The sequence below is a fragment of the Miniopterus natalensis genome, chromosome 7 (assembly GCF_054644295.1).
Source record: "Miniopterus natalensis isolate mMinNat1 chromosome 7, mMinNat1.hap1, whole genome shotgun sequence".
Taxonomy (NCBI): Eukaryota; Metazoa; Chordata; class Mammalia; order Chiroptera; family Miniopteridae; genus Miniopterus; species Miniopterus natalensis.
In genome coordinates this window covers 83,323,556-83,345,223 of record NC_142087.1, presented here as the reverse complement: position 1 = coordinate 83,345,223, position 21,668 = coordinate 83,323,556, and the positions used below count along the sequence as shown (strand labels likewise).

Below are 21,668 nucleotides of genomic sequence, written 5' to 3'. Positions count from 1 at the left end.
CTCGCGGCTTACTGTAAGAAATTAAGCGCGGCGGCGGCGGAGTCCGCGCCAGACCGGAAGGCCGGGGAGACGCGCCGGTTTCCAGCAGGCCTCGGGCGGCTGCGGGGCGGCCCGGCGCGCGGGCGGCGACGAGCTGACTCGCACCTGGCTTCCGTGGCTTGCTGCTCGCGCACATATCCTCCGTCCTCCGGTCTCCCACGCGTCCTTCCCCGGCTCGGATAGCCCCGTCCTCCGGTCTCCCACACGTCCTTCCCCGGCTCGGACCGCGGCGGGCGGCCGGGGCGCGGGCAGACAGGGGCGGGGCCGCGGGCCCAGGCGTTCGCGCACGCGCGTCTGGCCCCGCCGGGCCTTATTTCTGGGCCTCGCTGGTCTCTCCGCCGAACGCCAAATAAATCTCCTGGCCCGCCCTTGCCCGTGCGTGCGCGGCCCCGCCGCCTGCGTCACTAGGAAGCGCGCTCCCGGGCTGCCGCCGCCGCCGCCGCCGCCGCCGAATCCCCGACAAGGAGTGGAGCCTGCGGCCGCCGCCGCCGCCCCCGCCTCCCGCCCGCCCGCCCGGCGGCGCCCGCGCAGGCCCGGCTGCGGCCCAGGTAAGCGCCCGCGGCTCCCTGCGGCGAGGCCTCTCGCTCCGTCGCGCGCCGCCGCCCAGTCAGGGGTCCCTGCGGAGCGTCAGGACGTTACGGCGGGGGGAGGGGAGCGGGGGAGGGGCGGTGGCGCGCGGCGGGCGTCACGGGCGTCACGGGCCCGCGTCAGGAGGCGTCGGCGGCGGCGGCGGCGGCGTCCGCCTCCATCTTGCCCGAAGGCGGCGGCGGGCGAGCGCGTGGCGCGGCCCCGGTGTGCGCGGGGCCCCCTCCCCGTGGGGCCCGCGTCTCTGTCGTCCCCGGGTGGGATCCGCGTCCACGAGGGCCCCCTCCTACGGCGGCCCCTCCCCGCGGGTGGGAGGCGTGTGCGCGGGCCCCCTCCCCGTGGGACCCGCGTCTCCGTCGTCCCCGGGTGGGAGCAGTGTCCACGTGGGCCCCTTGTTGGTAACGACCTGCCGGTCCTTGGCTAACTTGATAATCCGTTCAGCTGGTTGGCTTTTTCCACTGAGCCGGCTCTGTTTCTCGGCTGACACTTCGGATACCAGTTTCCCTTCCGTCCGTCTTGTTCTCGTTTTGGACCTATAAAAAGCTGCCCTGATTGTGTGGACAACTCTAGCTTGGCGATAAGTGCACACCTGGAAACCATAATCCTGCCCGTCACCTCCAGAAGTTTCCTCTCACCCTCTTGCTGTTTTGTGATAAAAGCACTTAACCCGAGACCTCTCCTCAGCACGCTGTCGAGCCTGCGCTCCAGTGTTGGTAGCCGCGGGCGCTGCTGCACTGGGGGCCGGGGATTTGCCTGAAACTCGAGCCGGACCGCGCCGCGCCCGCGCCCGGCGGTCCTAGGTCCTCCTGGAAGCGCAGTGGGGCGCTCGTCCTTCTTGTCTGGCTTATCTCACTTAGCATGGTGTCCTCCAGGGCATCCGTGCTGACACAGATGGCAGCATTTCCTCTGAAGGCTAACATATTCCATTGTATGGATACGCCACATTTTTACCGGCTCGTCCATCGAAGGACATTTAGGTTGCTTCCGTACATTGGCTACTGTGCATAATGCTGCAGTGAATGTGGGGGTGCAGGTAACTCAGGTGCAGGTATCTCGGAGGTCTGATTTCATTTCCTTCAGATAAATAGATCACGTGGTACTTCTATTTTTAATTTTTTGAGGAAACGCCATACAGTTTACCCTAGTCGCCTGCACCAGTTTGCATTCCCACCAACAGTACACAAAACTATACGTCAGTCTTGTTAAGGGTAAATTCAAAGGGATTAAATAAACCCCAAATACAACAAATTAAGCAGATTGCTTGTTCAGAAATTACTTTTTCATAGGAAGTGTCTTAAAAAGTGTGAAAAGACACACTGGGAGGGGGAGGAATTTGCGTATTTCTGCACAAACATGAAAGTGTTTCTCTGAATTTGGAAGACTTAAAAAACTATATTCAAACCTAGGCCTTAAAACAATAAGCCAGTTAATGTCTGAACTGAGAGGGGAGGCTGCTCAAGTGTTTTTCCAGAGCCACAAACAAATTCCTGTGTATTGGGGTCTGCACATGTAGGTGCCTGGTGCAGCCTAGCTGGGTGTGACTGGCTGGGTGTGATGAGGGCATGTTTGAGATAACTGGTGCATCTTTGCCCACCCCTGGCCAGGAAGCAGAAGCCCAGATTCTCTGGGAAAGGCAGGACTAGAGGGACCACCTCCAGAGACTCCTTCTTCTGACATTTTCCAAGAGAAGCTGGAAATCCAAATTTTTAAAATGTGAACTTTATAAACTTTGAAAAAATTGGCAACTAATTAAAAATTGGGAATGCTGAGAGGATCAGAGAAACCATGCTTGTTCCTGGTCTAGACCTGTAGAGGGTTTTTATAATAATTTATTGGAGCCAAATAGAGGATATGCCTGGAAGCAAGATCTTGACAGACAGAAAAATGCTCACTGGAGTGACAGTGTGCAGCTTTTATGCATTTGGAATTAAGGGAGAAAGCTAGGTGGGGATCAGATTACAGGATAGTTAGGATTATGTGCACATGCTTTAAAAGGAGGAGTCTTTGAGGGGCATTGCAAAGGTGTGTTAACCTTGATGCACAGAAACAATGGACAGGGCTGGCTTGAGGCAAAGACAGACCTTTTACTAAAGAAGTTATAGGCCTGGGGTGTGACCACCCACCTCCACCAGTTAGGGATTTGTGGTCAGGCCACTGGTGAGGTTACTTCCTGTAGACACCTTTTTCATCCACAAAAGGAAAATATTTGTGATTTTGCAGAAGATTAGGAAAGCCAGATCTGAATCTGAGAAACTGACCTCACTAACATTTTTTATTCATTTTTATGTATTTATGCCCAAGCATGCTATTTTAAAAGTACTTTTTCCCATATCTTATTTACTCTCAATTAGTTGGGGCTCAGTTTTCACTAGTAAGGACCTGAAGCTTTGTGCCTAGAACTGGACCTGGGCCTTGGCCCCTCCTTATACCAGGGGCTGGGAAGATGAAGCTGGGGCTCACCTGGAAGGTGTGGAGCTTGGTCTGTGTCTAAACTTCAGCAATTTTCTGTGAAATACTTTTGTAATACAGTTGCCGTTGGAGGCAGGGACCCAATTTTGTGTGTTCACAAAACTCAGTGCTCTGTGTTTTTGAAATTTAGGTGAGGACAGCTTGTCAATGGGCCTGTGGCTGGTCCCTCCTTGTGTCTGTTGTGAGCCCTGCTGTCACATGCTGGGTGTATGGATCTGTGTTAGTCCCAGCTGACAGTTATTTTGGCCTCTGTGTCTGGAGGTGGGGTTGCCAGTCACGTGGGAGGAGAAGTACACCTACTTTATAGGAAACTTCCAAGCTCCTTTCCAGGTGGTTGTGTGGGTTTCCCTCCGTTTCCCCAGCCCAGAGACAGGACTCGTCTGCAACAGCTTTCTGTGCACAGCTCTGGGATGCAGCCTGGGACACAGAGGCACAGGTAACAACCAGAGACTCACCTGCAGGGAGTCTGCCGGGATCCTGACCTCCTTGTCCGCCCCTGCTGTGAGTCTGAGTTGTCAGGCCCAGGTGCCCATCCAAGTTCTCTGCACGGGGACCTCAACCCTCACAGTGGCCAGGATGGGCAGTTGTACCCATTCCATCCTCACCAGACAGCAGCCCAGAACAGCCCTCCTCTTGTCATCATTTCTGTCAAAAAGTCCTGTGCTGGGACTGAGAGTGGCTCTTTAGTGACAGTGAGCTATGTTGTACAGATGTGGGGACGGGACCTTCCGTGACCCTGTGCCCTGCCTGTTGTTTCCTCCAGGACTTGGGACCCTGGCAGAGTGACATCTTAGTCCTGGGTGTCCTCTTTATTCGAGTCATGGCGACCCCAGACGTCAGCGTGCACATGGAGGAGGTGGTGGTGGTGACGACACCTGACACCGCGGTGGATGGCAGTGGCGTGGAGGAGGTCAAGACAGTGCTGGTGACGACCAACTTGGCTGCTCATGGGTGAGGATGGGCGTGTGCCCTGGGGGGCGGTGGGATCTCGGGCGTCTGCCATAGTGTGAGTCATTCTAAACCAGACTTGAGCCCACGTCAGTGCAGAGTGTGCAGGATAGATGGGGCATCGCATCAGCCTGGCCAAGATAGTGCTTCGTCCTTGCTTGTGACTCCTGTATCACCATGGTCCAAAAACATCTGGAATTTCCCTTGATAAGATGGACAGTAGGGACAATTGGGAACTGTTGTTTCATAATGAAGTTGAAGAGCCAGTATTTTCCTGACATTCCTCATGGTGACTGAGCGTTTTCCTCCTCATCTCTTACAATAGACGTCCACTTAGAATACTAGTTGGCAAAGAAGCTGGCATGTGAGCTGACCGCTGGCTTCCTTTTGTCGTTCCATAGAGGGACCTGCCATGTGACAGCAGTGTGGCTCCCGTCTGTGCTCCGCCTGTCACCTTCGAGGGGTTGGGCTGGCCCAGCCCCCTGTGGGTCTCTCTGCTGTGTCCTGAGTGTGGCCTGTTCACGCTGACCTCAGCATGTCACTGACCACAGGGCGAGCTTTGACCTTTCCACTCTCTAACAGGATGCTTGCAGGAAGGTTCTACACCAGGGCCTGACCCAGGCGCAGTTCCTGTGGTGCACACAGGACTCTGGGTTGTCACCACTTTGCACGGTCCACTTGCAGCTGTTGCGTGGGTGACCGGGCCTCCCTCACCCTCATGCCATACTGTACACTCTGTTCCGGGCCCAGGCTCTTTCTCCAGCCCTGCGGGCACAGTGGAGGCGGCTGGCTCTGCTGGGTTCTAGCTCCACTGATGGCGCGTATGACTGAGCCTGTGGGTTTTCCCACCTAAATTCTCGGGTAGCTTGTTTGTGTGCCTCTGTGGGCAGGTTTCTACCAGTGTCTCCCCCCACTTGCTCTACAGTGAACTCCCATGCTCTGCTAAGAGGTGACACCCATGCCCCTTCCTTTGGATTTGGGATGGCCCTCGATGAATACAGTGGGCAGAAGTGACAGTTGATGGAAAAGGCCGGGTATCCTGGGTGCTGTGAGGAGCCCTCGCCACAGCCACTCTCATGGGGTGCTCTGGTCATTTCTCACTGTCTCAGGGGCTGGAAGTCCAGGGCCAAGGTCTCTAGGGCCGGTGTCTGGGGAGGACTTTCCCTGGCTTGTGAGGCCTCACATGGTGGAGGTAGCTCTTTTTTCCTCTGGTTTGAACACCACAGTCCTGTCAGATCAAGCCCATCCTTATGACCTCATTTGACTTTAATTTCTTGCTGAAGACCGAGTCTCCAGATATAGTCATACTGGGACTAGGGCTTTGATGTGAATTTGGGGACATAGTTCAGTCCACAGCAACATGCCCCCTCCTTTTCCTGGAATCTGCTGTTGGCGTTGGGAGCTGGGCTGTGGCAGGAGGGCCGCATTGTCCAGAATTCTTGGGCTCCCTTAGTGCCCATCCCGGCTGGGCCTGGAGCTGCAGGCAGGGCTGGGACAGCGTTGCTGTGCAAACGGAGTGGGTGTCAGATGTAACTGCTCTCACCCTGCTTTCATCCCATTCGTCCTCTGAGTCCTCTCGTTCCTGCTTCCAGAGGCATGCTTCCCAGGCTCTGGGTTTGGGCTCGTGGTCATATCATCCCATGTTTGATTTGCCATTTTACTGGGAAGCTCACAGTAGATTTTTCAAAATTAAAAATAATTTGTTGCCTGGCCGAGCGTGGCTCAGCGGTTGAGCATCGACTAGGATCCAGGTGATTGGGGTTTGATTCCGGTCAGGGCACATGCCTAGGTTTGCGGGCTCCATCCCCAGTCGGGCGTGCAGGAGGCAGCCAATCAATGACTCTCATCGTTGATGTTTCTATCTCTCTCTCCCTCTCCTTTCCTCTCTCTGAAATCAATAAAGATATATTTAAAAAAATAATTTTTTATCACAAAATATAAATGATAGGAAATTAGAAAATACTGATAAGCAAAAATAAAAGTGGCTGTATTCCTACTACCCAGAGATTCCTACAGCTGATGCCTTAGACTAGAGCCTCCAGATGCTGTGTATGTGACATGTGAGTGTTTTTTTTTCTTTATACCTTGTTACCCTTAAGTGCACTGCACATGTAGAAGCACAAAGTGAGCAGCAACACTGAACTAGAACATGTGCAGCCCCTGCCCAGGCATGCAGACGAGATCCAGTCAGACTTCCTGCCGTGCTCTTCTGATTCGGTTTTGTGCTGGTTGGGGATCTGCATCTTGGCTCCCTGGGTCTTGGAGGCGGGCCCTCTCTGCTGCTGGGGGGCCGTGGCCTGGGGACTTGTAGGAGCCCTTCGTCTGGCCAGGCACGGCCTGAAAACCTGAGGATCTTCCAGTAACATCCTGATTTGGTCTTTATCCTAAGTCCATTTCTTACTTTGAAAATCTTTTGCTGGGTGGGAAGTGGAAGACATAAAACCATGTGACCGCACATGTCCCCATCAGCTCTGCCCACAGGGTGGGCACCTCCCTCTTGCTTCAGCTCAGCATGTGCATTCCACAGAGCCCTGTACACCTTCCTTTTCTGCCACAAGTTTTTTCGAGCGTTTTCCTCTTTCCAGTGACTGTGGCTACATTTTTACCAGTGGTTCCTCTGCTGCCTGGCACAGCCCTGTCTAGCCTGCTGCTCCTGCTCCTGCCCTGGCTGCCCCTTACTCTGCCTTCCCCAGGATGTGGTGGCAGCACCCACTTCCGGACAGTTTCTGTGTCAGTGACACGGCTGTATAACCACCACAAAACTCAGTGCATTGTAACGTGTTTGTCACTTCCTAGGGGGATGGGTTGGCCAGGCAGCCACTCTGGCCAAGGCCTGTGCATCTGTCCCAGCTGGGTGGGCTGATGTGCACTCCCTCAAGTATCTGAGGTGCTAGTGAGGAGGCCTCAGGAAGGCCTCTGGGACACTTGCCTGGTGTCCTCATGGAGGGAGGTTCCAGCAGCAGGTGAGGAGCGGCAGGACCTTGTGGGGTCTGGCCGTGTCCCCTGAGTCATAGGGCCAGGAGGGTACTGGGGTGATACTATGTTGTCAATCACTGCGAAGGAGAAAATTCCAGGAGGCAGCCGAGGGACCTGGAGATGTTTCTTTTATCCTGAAATATTTTATGTTCTATGAGTGGAAAGTTGAGATTTACTCTTGCCACATGTTTAGGAAGAGGTGGGGGAGTGGAAGTGAATTAATTACTTAGTGGGCACAGATTTCTTTTCTGGCTGGATATTTGAGAACTTGGGAATGTTCCTCACTTGTGACAGTTAACCAGGGCTGGCTCCGCCCACTGCTTCATCATGGTGATGTGAGGACAGGAAGAAAGCAGCCTTCTGTAGCGTTCTGTAGGTCAGCAGTAGCCTCGCAGCCATTTGCTTTAATGAAGTGGATGCCAAGTGCTGGGGGGTGGGGGTGGGGGTGGTTATCCCGAAGTGTGCAAGGCCTCGGGCGGAGGAAAGCATGGGCAGGGGACCTCTGCCCCTGTGTTTGTGTCCTGGACACCCTTTAGTCTTGGTGTTTCCCTGCAGGTGGCTTGTGACAGGGACCTGGCCCTGCTCATTAAATGCTGGGCTTTCTTGAGATGCTGCTTCCTGTCCCCACTCCTGACTCACTTCCTCCCTGGGACCGTCCTGGTTCTCCTGTGAGAAAGGAGCCTGTTTTCCTGTTCTACCCACATCTCTGCCTTCCAGAGTTCTGGACTGAAAGGACAGCTGCCCTCTCTGAGTCCTTGCCCCTCGTCTGGTGTGGTTCTCACCCAGTGCTACTCTTCATATGAAGCACTTGTAATAGATCCCAAAGACCAGATTCCAAGTTTGCATTTCCAGCCAGTGCTCATTTCTGACCTGGAACATGCCAGTGCAGCATCCCTGGCCCTCCAGGTCCCACCCCCACCCCACCCCCACCCCCACCCCGCTCTCAGGGCAGCTCTGAGCTCAGCCAGTGTGGGTCAGCAGGGAAGGAGCAAGTGGGATCCCATATCAGGAGGATGGTTGGAGATGGTGAAGAATAAAGGGAAGGCACAGGCTGTGGGACAGGTGTGTCTCTGGTGGGGATGGTGAGGAGTGGGATGGGCAGGTGGGTAGAACCTCATTGCCAGTGAACCCAGAGATCTGGGGCAGGGGTGGCTGGGTCCCTGTAGGGCTTTCCTGAGCAGCCCATGGTTCCCATAGCCTACTATTCTCCCTGTAGGGTCCTCTCCCTCCCAACCCTCCTTCTGACCCTTCTCCTAACCCCACCTGCCCTCTGAGAGCATTTGCATTTGCTGCCCCTCTTCCTGCACCCCTGGTGGTGTTGCCCGGACCACGCTCAGGACCGTCCCTAGGACCTGCAACACATCCTTGTATCCCTGAGCCTGTGTGCTGGGCAACTGTTTCCAGGGCGGCCTCCCTCCTGGGGCCTGGCTTTCTCTGCTGCTGCTTTGGTGCTGGCCCTCAAGGCTAAGGCAGGCTCTCTCGTTGCCCACACTACCCTCACCTTCCTGGGGATCCCTGTGCAGCCCAGGTGCCACCATGACCCCAGGTCTGGGCATGGGACAAATACCTGCTTAGTGGTGCACAGTGATGGTGTCTCCATGGACCTGATCCTTTTTAAAATTTTATATTTTTTGATAGTTTCTATAATTATGTGAAATCATTATAATAGGAATGAAAACTTGATTAAAGAAATGGGGGTTTAGAATTCCTGCTGAAGTGCTGGTGGCCTCCACAAATGCAGTGTGCCTGTTTCATGTGCTAGGCACTGTTTGGGCACCTGAGACACATTCCGAGGAGCATCTGTTGGGGAGCCACGATGAGGTGACTGTCAGTGAAGGTCCCTAGACCTGCATGGCCACTGGACTTCTGGACTAAACTGGGAAGTGCAGAAGTGGTGCTAGAGATGCACACTGTCCTTGGGGCACGCTGATATCTTCCCCTCTTCCTCTTCCAGGGGCGACCTGAGCGAGGATAACATGGAGACTGAGAACGCGGCAGCTGCTGCTGCGGCTGCCTTCACAGCGTCTTCGCAGCTCAAGGAAGCCGTGTTAGGTAGGTGCCTGTAGGCGGCTCTTGGGACAGTTTTTCCCAAGGGGACAGACCTCTAAGCAAGAGACAAACCTGGGGCCCAGTGGAGATCAGGCCACAGGGCCCTCCAGGTGTGGCCTGGCTGTGTCCCCACCTGCGGCTGTGGGGGAGCCCCAGCTTCACAGCTCTGCTTATTATAACTGTTGTGAGTGGTAGTGAAGATCCTTTGTAACACCCAACATCAATGGTCTCAGAACTCACAACGTTGCAAAGAAGTGTTTCTGGAATTATCCCAAGTACAGTTTAATTTTATGTTCTCAACTGGCTCTTCAGTTGAACCAGTTTCATGGTGTTAAAGTACTTTAAATTATACCTGTAGTTAAGTGTAGTTTAATGCACGTGTGCTCATGTTTTTGTAGTTGAATCGATTGTGTAAGTTGACCTGAAACTGTAACTTGGGACTGATGAGGTGCCCCTGCTCATCCTGCCCTGTCCCTGGCCTCACCTGGATCCTAATTTCTGGTTTCTGGGCTGGTAGCTATTGTGCTTTGGCAAGAAGTGCTTTGGAGAGGTTGTGACTGACCTTTTGTCTTATCCTTTCCCTGTCCTCACACCTTGTGAGAAGTGAAGATGACTGAAGAGGGGGAGAACCTGGAGGCCGAGATCGTGTACCCCATCACCTGTGGGGACAGCAGAGCCAACCTGATCTGGAGGAAGTTCGTGTGTCCCGGCATCAATGTGAAGTGTGTGCAGGTGAGGGTTCTGACACAGCCAAACCACAGGCCTGTGTGGCTGCTGCAAGGGTGGCAGGTCCTCCTAGAACAGCTGCTGAGAGGCCAACGAAGTGAGCTCCCTGCTTCAAGGGGTGTGGCCTTGCGGTGGCAGTTCAGGAGGCAGAAGTCCGAGTGCTTGGGCAGCAGAGGAGGAACCTTCAGGGATGGGCGGGGTATGCTGAGGGCATGGAGGAGCCTGGAAGAACCACCTGTTAGGAGAGGGCAGAGGCAGGCAGTTACCAGAAGGCGAGCACAGGAATGAAGGGAAAGTGAGACCAGAGGCCTCAGGAGTGCCTCTGAGTTCTGCACAAAGAGGACAGTGTGTCTGAGAGCTCTCGTGATGGAGGGAAGGTAGCCTGTGGTCCAGGAGACTTGCATCTCAGGCTGCATGAATAGAGCTCTGGGTGCCAGCTAAGGGACAAGTGAACATCCATGTGACTTGCGACAGTCTGGATTGTAACTCCAGTAAAATAGCATCTGCGAGCCATGTGGTTGCTGAGTATTTTGTGTCATTTATATCAAGCAGACAGTGAGTAGGAAAGCTCTCGTATTGGAAAACCGATGAACTAGGGGTGATGGAGGTGTGAGTGGTCAGTGACAGCCTCACATCAGAACACCACCATCAACGAGGCAGTGATCAGAGGATGAGCAGGGCCAGCACTGGGAGGTTGGTGGTGGGCAGGAGTTCTTCTTGTGAGAAAACCTCAGACAGATACTAAGGGACAGGCTATAACACAGTTGACTCGCGTGCTATGAAGATGGCGAGGTTGGGATGCCAGGTGCTGTTCCAGTTCAAGGGGATGAGACCAATAGCCAGGCACAGCACACTGTAGGCTGGGTCCTGCATTGAGAGGAGGGGGCTCTGCTGGCCGTCTTTGGGACACTTTGTGAAAACATCACATTGCCTGCGAGTGAGGTAATACATCAGTGGCACTGTCCTGGGCATTGTACGGCGCATTGTGCATGGTTCTGTTGAGGACCTTGTCGGGAAACAGACGCGAAGCCAGTTCTCACTTGGACACTGTCCTTATGCAAAGCGATGTGTAGGAAAACCAGGCTTGTCCTGGGCCCAGTGACATAAACAAGGGTGAGGTCCTGCAGGGGTTTCTGGTCAGCAGTCCATCACCAACTTCTAACACTAAACGCTGAAATAAACGTGAGCTCTGCATCCATTAAGAAAGATGAATAAACACAAGTACGATCATTATTTCCCAGCCTGCCAACTTGAGCTCAGGGTCGAGGGGCCGAGCATTTCAGGCGCAGGGCAGGTGATCAGACAGGAGCTTTCAGGTGAAGGAAGGTCCGGTGGAGCGGTGGCAGTGGGCGGTGCTACCCTGACTGTGCTGTGTCCCCTCCCCAGTATGATGAGCACGTCATCAGCCCCAAGGAGTTCGTGCACCTGGCCGGCAAGTCCACCCTGAAGGACTGGAAGAGGGCCATCCGGATGAATGGCATCATGCTCAGGTGGGCATCCGTGTGGGCGGGGGGCACTGCAGCCAGGGGTGCAGGTCATCTTGCTAGATATCCCTCCATGGTGGAAACTTGTGGTCATTGCTTTTCCATTTGTTTGGGGCTTTTGAGGATGAGGCACATTTTTAGACATGAGGAGAGCTGACACTGTCCCCAAGGCTGCACTGACATGTAGCACTGTCAGACTTGTGGTTTTGTCATCTGAGTTTCACCAGTTTTTACCTGGGGGCACGGTGGCTATTTTTTGTTTTTTGTTTTTTAAATTGATTTTGGAGAGAGGAAAGGAGAGGGAGAGAGAGAGAAACATGAATGATGAGAGAGTCAGAGAAACATCAATAATGAGAGAGTCATTGATTGGCTGCCTCTTGCACGCCCGCTACTGGGGATCGAGCCTGAAACCTGGGCATGTGCCCTAACTGGGAATCAAACCATGATCTCCTAGATCATAGGTCAACGTGGAACTGCTGAGCCATGCTGGTGACCCTGTGGCTGTTTTGTAGTAAATATCCATGGTGTGACACAGTGTTTGCACATCAGATAGGCACAGGCCCATGTCTTAGCCAGCTTTTCCACTGTATCTGCAGAATGCACAAGGTCACTAGTAGGCAGTGTCCTCAGACCCAGGAGGGCATGTCCAGAGCCTCGTCTTTAACCTGAGTGCATGTTCGTCTGGCCAGCCATCTGGACACTATCCTCTCAGGCTCTGAGTCTGCCTGTCTAGACCATGTCTGCATTTGGTGGCTATGGGTCTGTTTCCTTTGCCCTTCATGCCAGTGAGTTTGCAGTGGGTCTCAGTCTGGACCATGGCCTGTCCTGTGATGGGTTCGGTTGTGCTAGGCCTGCTCTCTGCCCTTGGTAAGGAGTTCCCTTTGTTCTCAGAGACTTCCTTCCCTTTGACACTAATCAGGAGTATGGGAACCTTGGCAGCTCCTGGCTGCTCCACACAGACGTCTAATCTGAAATCCAGGGTCTATAGCAGCCTTGCATGGGGCTCCCGCTCTTCTGCATGGGGTTCTCGGCCTGTGTCTGCTCCACGGGTACCCCGGGCTGGGGCTTGTCAACAATGGCCTTCTGACCCCTTCTGAATGTCACTTCCTGGTTCTCATGTGTCAGGATTCCAGTTTTGGTGTCACATCTTTTCCCTGATTGGGAGGGGCACCCCTACTGGTCTGTCCCTGCCCTCTGCCCAACTCATCCCATGGCCCCCACTGCATGTCCATCAGAGATGTGTCTGGCACAGCTGGATTGGTCACTTTGCTGCTGACAGGGCTGCTGTCCTTCAGGCCTTTCCCCAAAGGGTGGTTCTTGCTGTCCTTGGCTGTGTGCTGCTGCTGTGGGAGTGCCTGTGTTCCTCCCTTGGAGCCCTGGCCATGGTCCTGGTCACTCTCCTTGTAGACTGCAGTTTGGGCTGCAGATGCCCAAGGCCGAGTCCCCAGTGGCTATCTTGTCCCCTGCCCTCAAGCAGGCAGGTCCATCGGTGCTTAGGCTTCTCCCTAAGCCTGTCCAGCTGTCCCTGGTTTTCTGTAAAGTGCCTGCATGTCAGAGCTGTGGGAAGGCAATGGCCCATTTCACTGAAGGGAGGTCAGTGCAGCCATGCTGCCCATGGCGAGCGAGGTAGAGGCCCAGTGGAATGTCTGACCCTCTCACAACTCGACTTTGCAGTGGGAACTCAAGAGGCACAAGGTTTCTTACCCTTCTCTAACCTGTTCTCGGTGGGTTTTTCACCCTTCTACCTTCCAGCTTATGCTGCTCTCAGCACCTCTGTGTGCCATGGGTCTGCTCACCCTGTGGCCTCACTGCTCCCCTGGGGCTCCAGCCACTGCAGTCTCACTTCCCATGGTCAGGGCCACATGCCTGGCTACAGCGAGTCCCCTGGTTCCAGAGCTTTGTGCTGTGCTGTTGAACAGGCCTGTAGGGGAGCCTCCTCCCACCTCCCGATGGGGCCTCGACTACCCCTCCAAGTACCTGAGGTCATGCTAGTGGGGGGGGTTGAGCGATGTTTTTGGATCCAGTCGTGCGCAGATGGCCACAGCTCAGGCACACCTGGCGTGCTTGTCTTCCGCACAGGAAGATCATGGACTCTGGGGAGCTGGACTTCTACCAGCACGACAAGGTCTGCTCCAACACCTGCCGCAGCACCAAGATTGACCTCTCTGGTGCCCGTGTGTCCCTGAGTAGCCCCACGTCGGCCGAGTACCTCCCCCTCACACCTGCCACAGCTGACGGTACGTGCCATGCCTGCTTGGTGTCACCCAGCCCCTTCTGCTGCTGGCCACGGAGCTGGATGGGTGGATGTGCCCCTCAGCTTGGGTGTCTGTGCTCCTGGGCCCATGGTCAACAGCTGCCTCCTCCCTCATTGCAGAAGTCTGAACAGCTATTTCACCCCTAGGGACAATTCAAGCACTTTTTTTTTTAAGCCACTTTTGTTATTAAACATAGAAACTCCTACATAGGAGCACTTAGAGAATGGTGATGCCAACGTCCGGGGCCCACCCACAGCTCTGACCAGTAGGGTGCTCCCTGCACCCTTATGCCAAGCCCCTGCAGCTGTGCCCAGTGGGACCTGTACTCCCGCAGCACTTGGTGCTTGGCTCTGCATCCCTTCCTGCCACCTGGGCTCTGGCTGATATCTTTGTGATGCGCCCATGTTGATGTCTGGTGCTCACTGGTAGCGGGACAAAATATCCATGAACTTGTTCCAGCTTTTAAAATATAGATTATTTTTAAAAACAAAGTCAGAGGAAACCAGGTCCTGAGTTCCCCTTTTGTGTTACTTGGTAATAATTTCGTGGTGTGTTTCCAGTGAGGTCACTTGCATTGTCCCTACACTGTCACTGTGTGGGGTCACCCTGGGCACTTGAGTGTGGCCAGGGACTGCCCTTGTTGCTGACCAGATGATGGCTATTTGAGGGAACGTGGCCTGTACTGGAGGAAGGAGAGGGGGGCTGGGCAGCAGTGCATGATGTCCTTGCCCAGATGTGCCCGAGTCCTGGCCGAGGGTGGGTATGCTGCTGCTGGCTGATCTGTGGAGCCTTTGCTAGAAGCTCCAGAAGCACCAGGTGCGGCCTCCAGACAGTGTGTGGTCAGGGGTGGGTCACCACAGAGCCCCTCCCCCTGGAGACACATCCACACACACGTCCCACTCCTGTTGGCCCTGTAGCTTGCGTAATAGTAGGGTGGCCTGGGGGTGAGTGTGGGGTGACTGATCTCTGAGGGAGGACCAGTCTCCAAGTGTGCCAGCCAGTGCTCACCCTGTTGGCACAGGCACCTCAGGTCAGGGCTTAGCTCTTTGAACTCTGTCATCCCTTTGAGGTCTGGACCTGTCTGTTGATTTACTTAAACTTAACCTATATGGTGGTTTCTTCAGTCCAAGTCTCCTGTGCAGCTAGTCAGAGACATGTCAGCCCTGACTGTGAGGGATACCATTTGTGCCTCGAATAATTCCAAGCATGTGACGTCCCCAGCGCCAAGTCTTTGTCAGATGTGGATGTGGCATTAGCCAGTCACCAGGCTTGTTTTTAAGCCAACTCTGTGTGAAGCCAGGTGTCTGTCAAAAGCAACCACAAATGACCAGATGCCTCTGTGTCCATGATTGTGTGCAAAAGACCCTAGAGGCCAAGTGACAGCTCGTGTCTCCCAGAGTTTCACCTCTTCTGATTGGAAACTACAAATGGAGAGTGTTAGGCCGATGCCAAGAGGGACCAGGCCGAGAAGCACTGAGAGGTTTTAGAAGATTCTATTGAAGCATCCTCTCACAGTGGGCTGAGACCAACAGTATGAGGTCAGCCCTGAAAGTGGGGTTAGGCTTTTTTTCATAGGGGCCTAAGATAGGCTACGATGCTGGCCAGTGTTGCATGCGCCAGCTGTGAAGAATTGTCAGAGTAACAGGATGTCTTTTAGGATAATAGGATGTGTTGTGGGTGTAGCCTTGGGCAAGCGGAGTGGTCAGGGCCTATCTTTGCTTGCAGACGGCCTTGCTTGTGTCAATTGCCCCAAACTATGGAGAAAAACATGCTTAGATGGAAGAGGTCACATAAAGCTTATTGAGCAAAACAGGCTATAGGTAAACCATCCTAACAGGCACTGAAACATATGGTGGTGTCGATGAAGCATATGGGAGGGGGAGGAATCCAGGGCACTAGCCCAGCCAAGCGGCAGGGACCCCATCACGCAGTCCAGGTTTGCTGACCCTCAGAGTGTGTTGAGGTATTGGAACTGGGTCCTGGGCTCAAGAGGTTTCTGTCAGTTCTTTCTGCTTTGTAAGTGTCTGAGGTACCTGCAATTTAACAGTAAAAAGTGCAGTTAGTGCAAGGCAGTGAGTCCTCTGCACCAGGGCTCCTGTTCATCAGCTTTGTGAGGTAAGTGGATGCTTCTCAGCGAGACGGGGGGGCTCACCTGCTTATCTCCTGGTTGCAGTGAACGGGTCTCCTGCTACAATCACCATAGAGACCTGTGAGGATCCTGGTGATTGGACCACAGCCATCGGAGGTACGGGGTTCTTCCCGTGGGCTTCTCCTGGGTGGGAGCCTGGGGCAGGGCCCCAAGAGGACAGGACAGTGCGGGGAGCTGTGGCTGTGGACAGCCCCAGTGCTTGGAGGCTGCATCACCTGCTGGGCTGATCCACTGACTGACTCTGCCCAGTTCAGTAGAGGGACTCTGCTGACCCCCAGAGCGATGTCCTCCCTGTGGTCCTTTGCTCCTCCCATGGTTAAAAGGCCCCGGTGGGTCAGGGCAAGACTTCCTGCTCTCTGAGCCTTCTCTCCCTCCCCAGACGACACATTTGCCTTCTGGCGAGGACTCAAGGATGCCGGCCTGCTGGACGAGGTCATACAGGAGTTCCACCAGGAGATGGTGGAGACCATGAAAGGCCTGCAGCAGCGGGTGCAGGACCCTCCACTGCAGCTCCGAGGTGAGGGCACTGCCTGCGGGGCCCCTTCTTGCAGAGCAGGGCTGGGGGATTGGCTGGCTCGGGACACAGTAGGCACCGCCTGCTCCGGTGGCTCCGAGCTGAGCCCAGCAACTTCTCCAGGGAGTGGGTAGCTGGTCCTGCTCCTCCGGGCCCCCCCTCAGCGCAGGACACCGCTGTGCCAAGGCCCAGCTGCTAGCAGTGGAAGCGGCCTCTGCTGAGCCCTGGCCAGCGCTGCCCTCACTGCCGCCGTCTCCCCCAGACGCTGTGCTGCTCAACAACATCGTGCAGAACTTCGGCATGCTGGACCTGGTGAAGAAGGTGCTGGCCGGCCACAAGTGCCAGATGGACCGCTCGCGGGAGCAGTACGCGCGCGACCTGGCTGGTGCGTGGGGGGCCCACATCCTCGGTGCAGGGCCCGAAGTCCACGTAGGATGGGGCCTCAGCGCTGTCAGTAGGCCATGAGGCTCACCCGCCATTGTGGAGAGGACAGTGGCCTGAGCTTCTGGGGCGAGCTGCATGTTCACAAGAGGACACGGCAGAGCTCAGTTTGTGCCAGCCGGGTCCATCCTTCCCAGCACCCCTCAGTGTCTGACTTGCGGGGTGTGCATGTGCATGGTGTGAGTGCACATGCACACACGTGTATGTGTGTGCACACGTGTGGTGTGTACATGTGTGGGTGTGCATGGGTGTGGGTGTGCATGGATGTGGGTGTGCATGGGTGTGCATGTGCATGCTTGTATGTGGCTATACATGAATGTGGGCATGTGAGTGCATGTGTAGAGCTGGTTGGTTGCATGTGTTGTCTTGACCTAGTTTTTACCTAACATCATAAGAGCAGCTCTTCATGCAAAATGTAGGTGGATCTGAGTGTGTGGCAGCTCAGAGGGGCAGGGTGTGTGTGGTTTGACACTCCCTGTCCCTGACAGAGTGGTGCCTGTCCCTGTCCCCACATCCCCAAGTGACCTCTGTCCCAGTCCCCACTTCCCCACAGTGACACTCTGTCCCCGTCCCCATGTCCCACAGTGACGCTCTGTCCTGTCCCTGCAGCCCTGGAGCAGCAGTGTGACGAGCACCGCCGACGGGCCAAGGAGCTCAAGCACAAGTCCCAGCACCTCAGCAACGTGCTCATGACGCTGACACCTGTGTCCCTGCCGCCCCCCATAAAGCGGCCCCGGCTTGCAAGGGCCACGTCCGGGCCAGCTGCCATCGCCTCCCAAGTGCTCACCCAATCCGCCCAAATTGCCCTCAGCCCAGGCGTGCCTGTCTCCCAGCTGACCAGCGTGCCACTCGGCAAAGTGATGTCCACCTTGCCCTCCCCCGTGCTGGGCAAGGGCTGCCCCCAGGCAGCTCCCACCAGCTCCCCCACCTCGCCACTGCTTGGGGGCTACACAGTGCTGGCCTCGTCGGGCACCTCCTTCCCTGGCACAGTGGAGATCCACCCGGACGCGCCCAGCCTCACAGTCTTGAGCACGGCAGCCATGCAGGACGGCAGCACTGTGGTCAAGGTGGTCAGCCCCCTGCAGTTGCTCACCCTTCCTGGTCTGGGCCCCACCCTGCAGAACGTGGCCCAGGTGTCACCAGGGGGTAGCACCATTGTGACAGTGCCCACGGGGGCCATGGAGAACACCGTGGCTGCCCCGGGACCTGAGGAGCACACAGCCACCATTGAGGTGGCCGCCATGGCTGAGGGCCACGAGCACAAGTAGCTGTTGGTAGAGAGGGAGGCCTCTCACAGGCACGGGACTGGCCCCTCTCTTCAGGCCATGGTGCGTTATGAACCAAAGAGAGGAAACAACAAAATGGATCGAGAGGAGAGAGAGGAACAGGGTGACAGCAACCTGTGATGCCTGCAGGGCTTTGAATTCTGAACTTCCCCCATTTTCTTGGGAAATATATTTTTCCATCTGTTGCTTATTAATACTGTTTACACATTGGGCCCGACCAGGAGCCAGATGAGAGGACACATAGGCCTCGCTGCATCCAGGACAGCAGGCAGCACCGGGAGTGGGCCCGCCGTGGCTGCACGCTGGGGGCACATCACTAGCACATGTCTTGGGGACCATCCCCAAGGGTGGAAAGCCATGGATCCTATGGATTTGGTTTCTTCCCACAGTTTTCTGTAGGTTTAGTGTGGCCGGCACTCTGCCCTCCCGTCTTGGTACAGGCATGGCTGGTGCGTCAGGTCCACATGTGGCTCAGGTCTGGGGGCTCCGGCTCCTGGGGTCTGGGGTGCAGACCTGGGGGCACCTGCCTGAGCAGAGGGGCTGAGGGGCCCAGCAGCACGAGCTTCCCCCACTACCCCCTGCCCACCAGCGGATGCTTGGCACTCCAGCACCGTCCCACATGCACTGTGGGTGTTTTCATGTGAACTGTTTAGCAGGTCTCTAGGAAGAGTCAGATTTATAGTATTTTCAACTCCAACCATGCTGAGTGCCTAGGCTTCCGGAGTCTGCTCTGGACTCCAGGGTGTTTGTGCAGACGGCTGTCAGACAGCCAGTGTGAAGGTGGCTGAGGGCTGGGGGTCCTGCCACTTGGGTCCTGGGGGTGGGGGCGTAAATAGAGCAAGATGGGAGGGTGGGTGCACCTCATGCCCTGTGCTCAACCTGCTGGTGGGGCTACCATGACAGCCTCAGCCCTAGGACTCCCACCTGGAGGTGCTGTGCCCCCTGCTCCAGGGCCTGTGGGGTTACTGCCCAGTGCTGGTCAAAGTAGGGACCTGGATACTTGCTGAGGGGCTGTCCCTGGGCCAGCCACAGTTCTGACTTTGGAGTCACGAGGTAGACCTGAAGGGGGGCCCCCTGCAGGTCCCCAAGGAAGGCCTGATCCCCTTGAGTGTCAGGTCCCCACTGTCACCTCAGTCCTGTGGCCTGCTAAGGAAGCTTCTCTGGGGTCCCCACCATGGGGAGGGCTCCCCTCATGCTTTGAAGGGAACTGGGCTCCGTCCGTCCATTCTTCCACCCATCAAGTGCCCCAGGCCCCACTTCAGCAGGCCTTGCCCCCACCTCAAGCTACTGAGGTTGTCTTGTTTTCTCTGTTACAGTTTGTTTGCTTTTTTCATGGGTCCGCTGGTCTCAGTGTGACATTTACTCTCTTGTTTGTGTCTGCACTTCTATTTTAAGTGCATCTTGATTGAGTCTTGAGTCCCATTAGGTGGGCAGTATGGGAGCCTTGGGTGTGGGCCCCCAGGTGTGGGTGTGCCCAGCCTGTCCCTGTCTGCACCAGCTCCGTTTACTAATAAAACCACAAAGCGCCCTCCTCCTTCCAGCCCCTGTGCTGGCCTCAGACCATGGCCCCAGGAGAGTCCACTTCAGAGCCATACACTCGAAGCTCTGCAGCTTCGGGGTTAACGCCCAGCCCCGCATCCCCCCCCCCCATGCGGGGAGGGGTCCACCAGCCTTCAGGAGCCTCTGCTGCTGGGGAGGGGTCGGCACACCTGACCCCCCTCCCCCTGGCCTGGGCAGAACTTGCTGTCCTGTGCTCTGGTTTGGGGAAGGCGGATCGGCTTGGTTTTACTCACTGGTGCTCAGAGGCAGCCTGGGTGAGAGAAGCATCTGAGTTCTACTTTGTATGTTGTTTTGCAAGTATCTGCTTGGTACTTTGACTTAAAATAAAAACATGTTTCGTAATTTGTGTCTGTCTCTTGTGCTGAAGGGTGTGCTGAACCCTCCCTCTGACACTCGCTCCTGTGGAAGTGGTCTGCGGGCCTTTCCGATCAGAACGTCATAGCTGCTTCCTAGTGACACCGGCCCTGTCCTTTCCCTAGTGCGGTGGCCATGGCAGTGGAGTGTGTGCTGTGCCCTCACACGTCTAAAAGTGGTCACATTTAACCTGTGATGTGGCTGTGCTGAGAGCCCCTTGCCAAAGTCTTTGGGTCCTGAATGCAAGCGGGACAGATGCAAGGCAGGCAGCTGGGGGTCTGGGGGCCGGTGAGGCAGAGGGCAGGTCCCCACGGGCTCTTGGAAGGTGGGCGTCCAGATGGGTTTGGGGGCATGAGAACACGGTTCGTCCTGAGACCATGGAAGCCAGACAACGCGGGGAGCTGTTGCGGTGACCATCCGTCTGAGGGCCGCAGGAGCTGTGGGTAGTCTGTCTGGTCTGTTGCCCTCTGCGCTGCCACATCCCCTGCTCAGGAGGTGGCCCTGCCACCACATTGTCAACTGCCCGACAAGAAGTATTGGGAGTGGAGGGGCAAGCAGAGGGTAGGAGTGGGCTTGAGGGTGACGGAGAGGAATGTGTTGGAGAGGTGGGGTGGCAGGAGGCTGGCCAGAGCAGCTGAGTGGGTGGTGGCGCCCCCAGAGTTGTGAGAGCTGGGCACGGGTTAGCCCCTTACTTACTGCATCCAGCATCTGGGCCGCGGGAATGAGGACCCTGACGCCAAGCACACATTTCCTCCAAAGCGCCAGTGTCCTCTCTCCCTCAGCACGTGTGGGGGGGTGGCCCCAAGTACATGCTGGCTCCCGCAGCCCTGGCTGGACAATAACAGAAGAGAGGATCCAGACTGAACTCGGGGGAAGGGAGAACGAGGGTGGCGGGTAGGGGGCTTGAAGGCCGGGAGTCTGTGAGCTGCCAGTGGTGGGGAAGGCATTCCCCCGTCCGCAACTGGACTTCTACCCTCTGGTGGTTTGCGGAACGCCCTCAAACACCGCGCTCTGGTAATTGGAAGCATTTTGAAGAGGGTGGAGGGGCACAGGCGCAGCCTCTTAACAGCCTGCGGGCAGAGCACCCACCCACACCTATCTGCCTGGGGCTGGCTGCAGGCCTGCAACGTGCACTGCGGTCCTCTGGGCAGAACCGAGGTAGGCTTCCGAGGGTCAGGGAGAGCAGTCTGTGTGTACCTGCTCACCAGTGAGTACCCAGGTGCCAGGTCTCCTGAGAGGGGACAGGCACTGGACCTCGCCTCCCGCCAGGTTTCCAGCCTCTACCCTCTGCCCCGTGGTCCCAGTCTCCCAAATGTCCCCCAGCCTCCCCAGCCCCGCTCTGTGGCCACCCCTGCCTTCCTGTCTTCCTGTCTCAGGAGGGCAACACCACCCGGCCGGGTGCGGGCTGGAAACTAGTGGGTTCCCCACATCCCGACCCTCACCCTCTGAGAGCTCCCCACCTCCATCCCCATCTGCAGCCCCCTGGCCAGGCAGGTGGCACAGTGATCAGGATCAGTCAGCTGCCCTCTAACTGGCCTCCAGCTTCCATGGCACTCACTCAGCTACAATCTGCTGTCAGACGAAGAAGCTGCAGGCCCCTCCCAGAGCACCTGCCACCCCACCCTCGGCTCCCCGGGGCCTGCTGTCATCACTGTGCCCTGGAACCACACCCGCTCCTGTAAATGGCCACTTGCGCTTTCTCCCCGCTGAAGTTGGATCAAGCTTATTAACTATTGTTGGGTGCTGCTATATGTTTATTTTTGGTCCGCTTGGCCTGTGGGTTTCTGAGAAAGGTGAATGACAATCTCCCTTCACTTTTAGAGTCGTTTTAGG

General features: G+C 56.0%; 1 protein-coding gene across 3 annotated transcripts; it reads left to right on the top strand.

Moving 5' to 3' along the window:
- Positions 1-573: 573 nt before the first annotated feature.
- GMEB2 (glucocorticoid modulatory element binding protein 2) lies at positions 574-19,843 on the top strand. Of its 3 annotated transcripts, none has more exons than XM_087819237.1 (10): positions 574-587; positions 3,857-4,044; positions 8,972-9,069; positions 9,671-9,798; positions 11,179-11,282; positions 13,356-13,513; positions 15,705-15,776; positions 16,060-16,197; positions 16,457-16,579; positions 17,245-19,843. In XM_087819237.1, the coding sequence occupies exons 2-10, from the start codon at positions 3,914-3,916 to the stop codon at positions 17,901-17,903; spliced, it is 1,611 nt and encodes a 536-aa protein (XP_087675363.1). In that variant the 5' UTR covers positions 574-587; positions 3,857-3,913; the 3' UTR covers positions 17,904-19,843. The 3 variants fall into 3 exon arrangements, with proteins under 3 accessions (XP_087675363.1, XP_087675362.1, XP_087675364.1); XM_087819236.1 differs by lacking the exon at positions 574-587 and adding an exon at positions 990-3,529; XM_087819238.1 differs by lacking the exons at positions 574-587; positions 3,857-4,044 and having other exon boundaries at positions 8,980-9,069; positions 9,676-9,798.
- Positions 19,844-21,668: the final 1,825 nt, after the last annotated feature.

What these genes read in the sequence shown, in the direction of transcription:
- GMEB2 (XM_087819237.1), top strand. Translation starts at nt 3,914, where the DNA reads ATGGCGACCCCAGACGTCAGCGTGCACATGGAGGAGGTGGTGGTGGTG. An exon ending in ACCAACTTGGCTGCTCATGG is followed by an intron (nt 4,045 to 8,971) that starts GTGAGGATGGGC and finishes TTCCTCTTCCAG; the next exon opens with GGGCGACCTGAGCGAGGATA. An exon ending in TTGGACCACAGCCATCGGAG is followed by an intron (nt 15,777 to 16,059) that starts GTACGGGGTTCT and finishes CTCCCTCCCCAG; the next exon opens with ACGACACATTTGCCTTCTGG.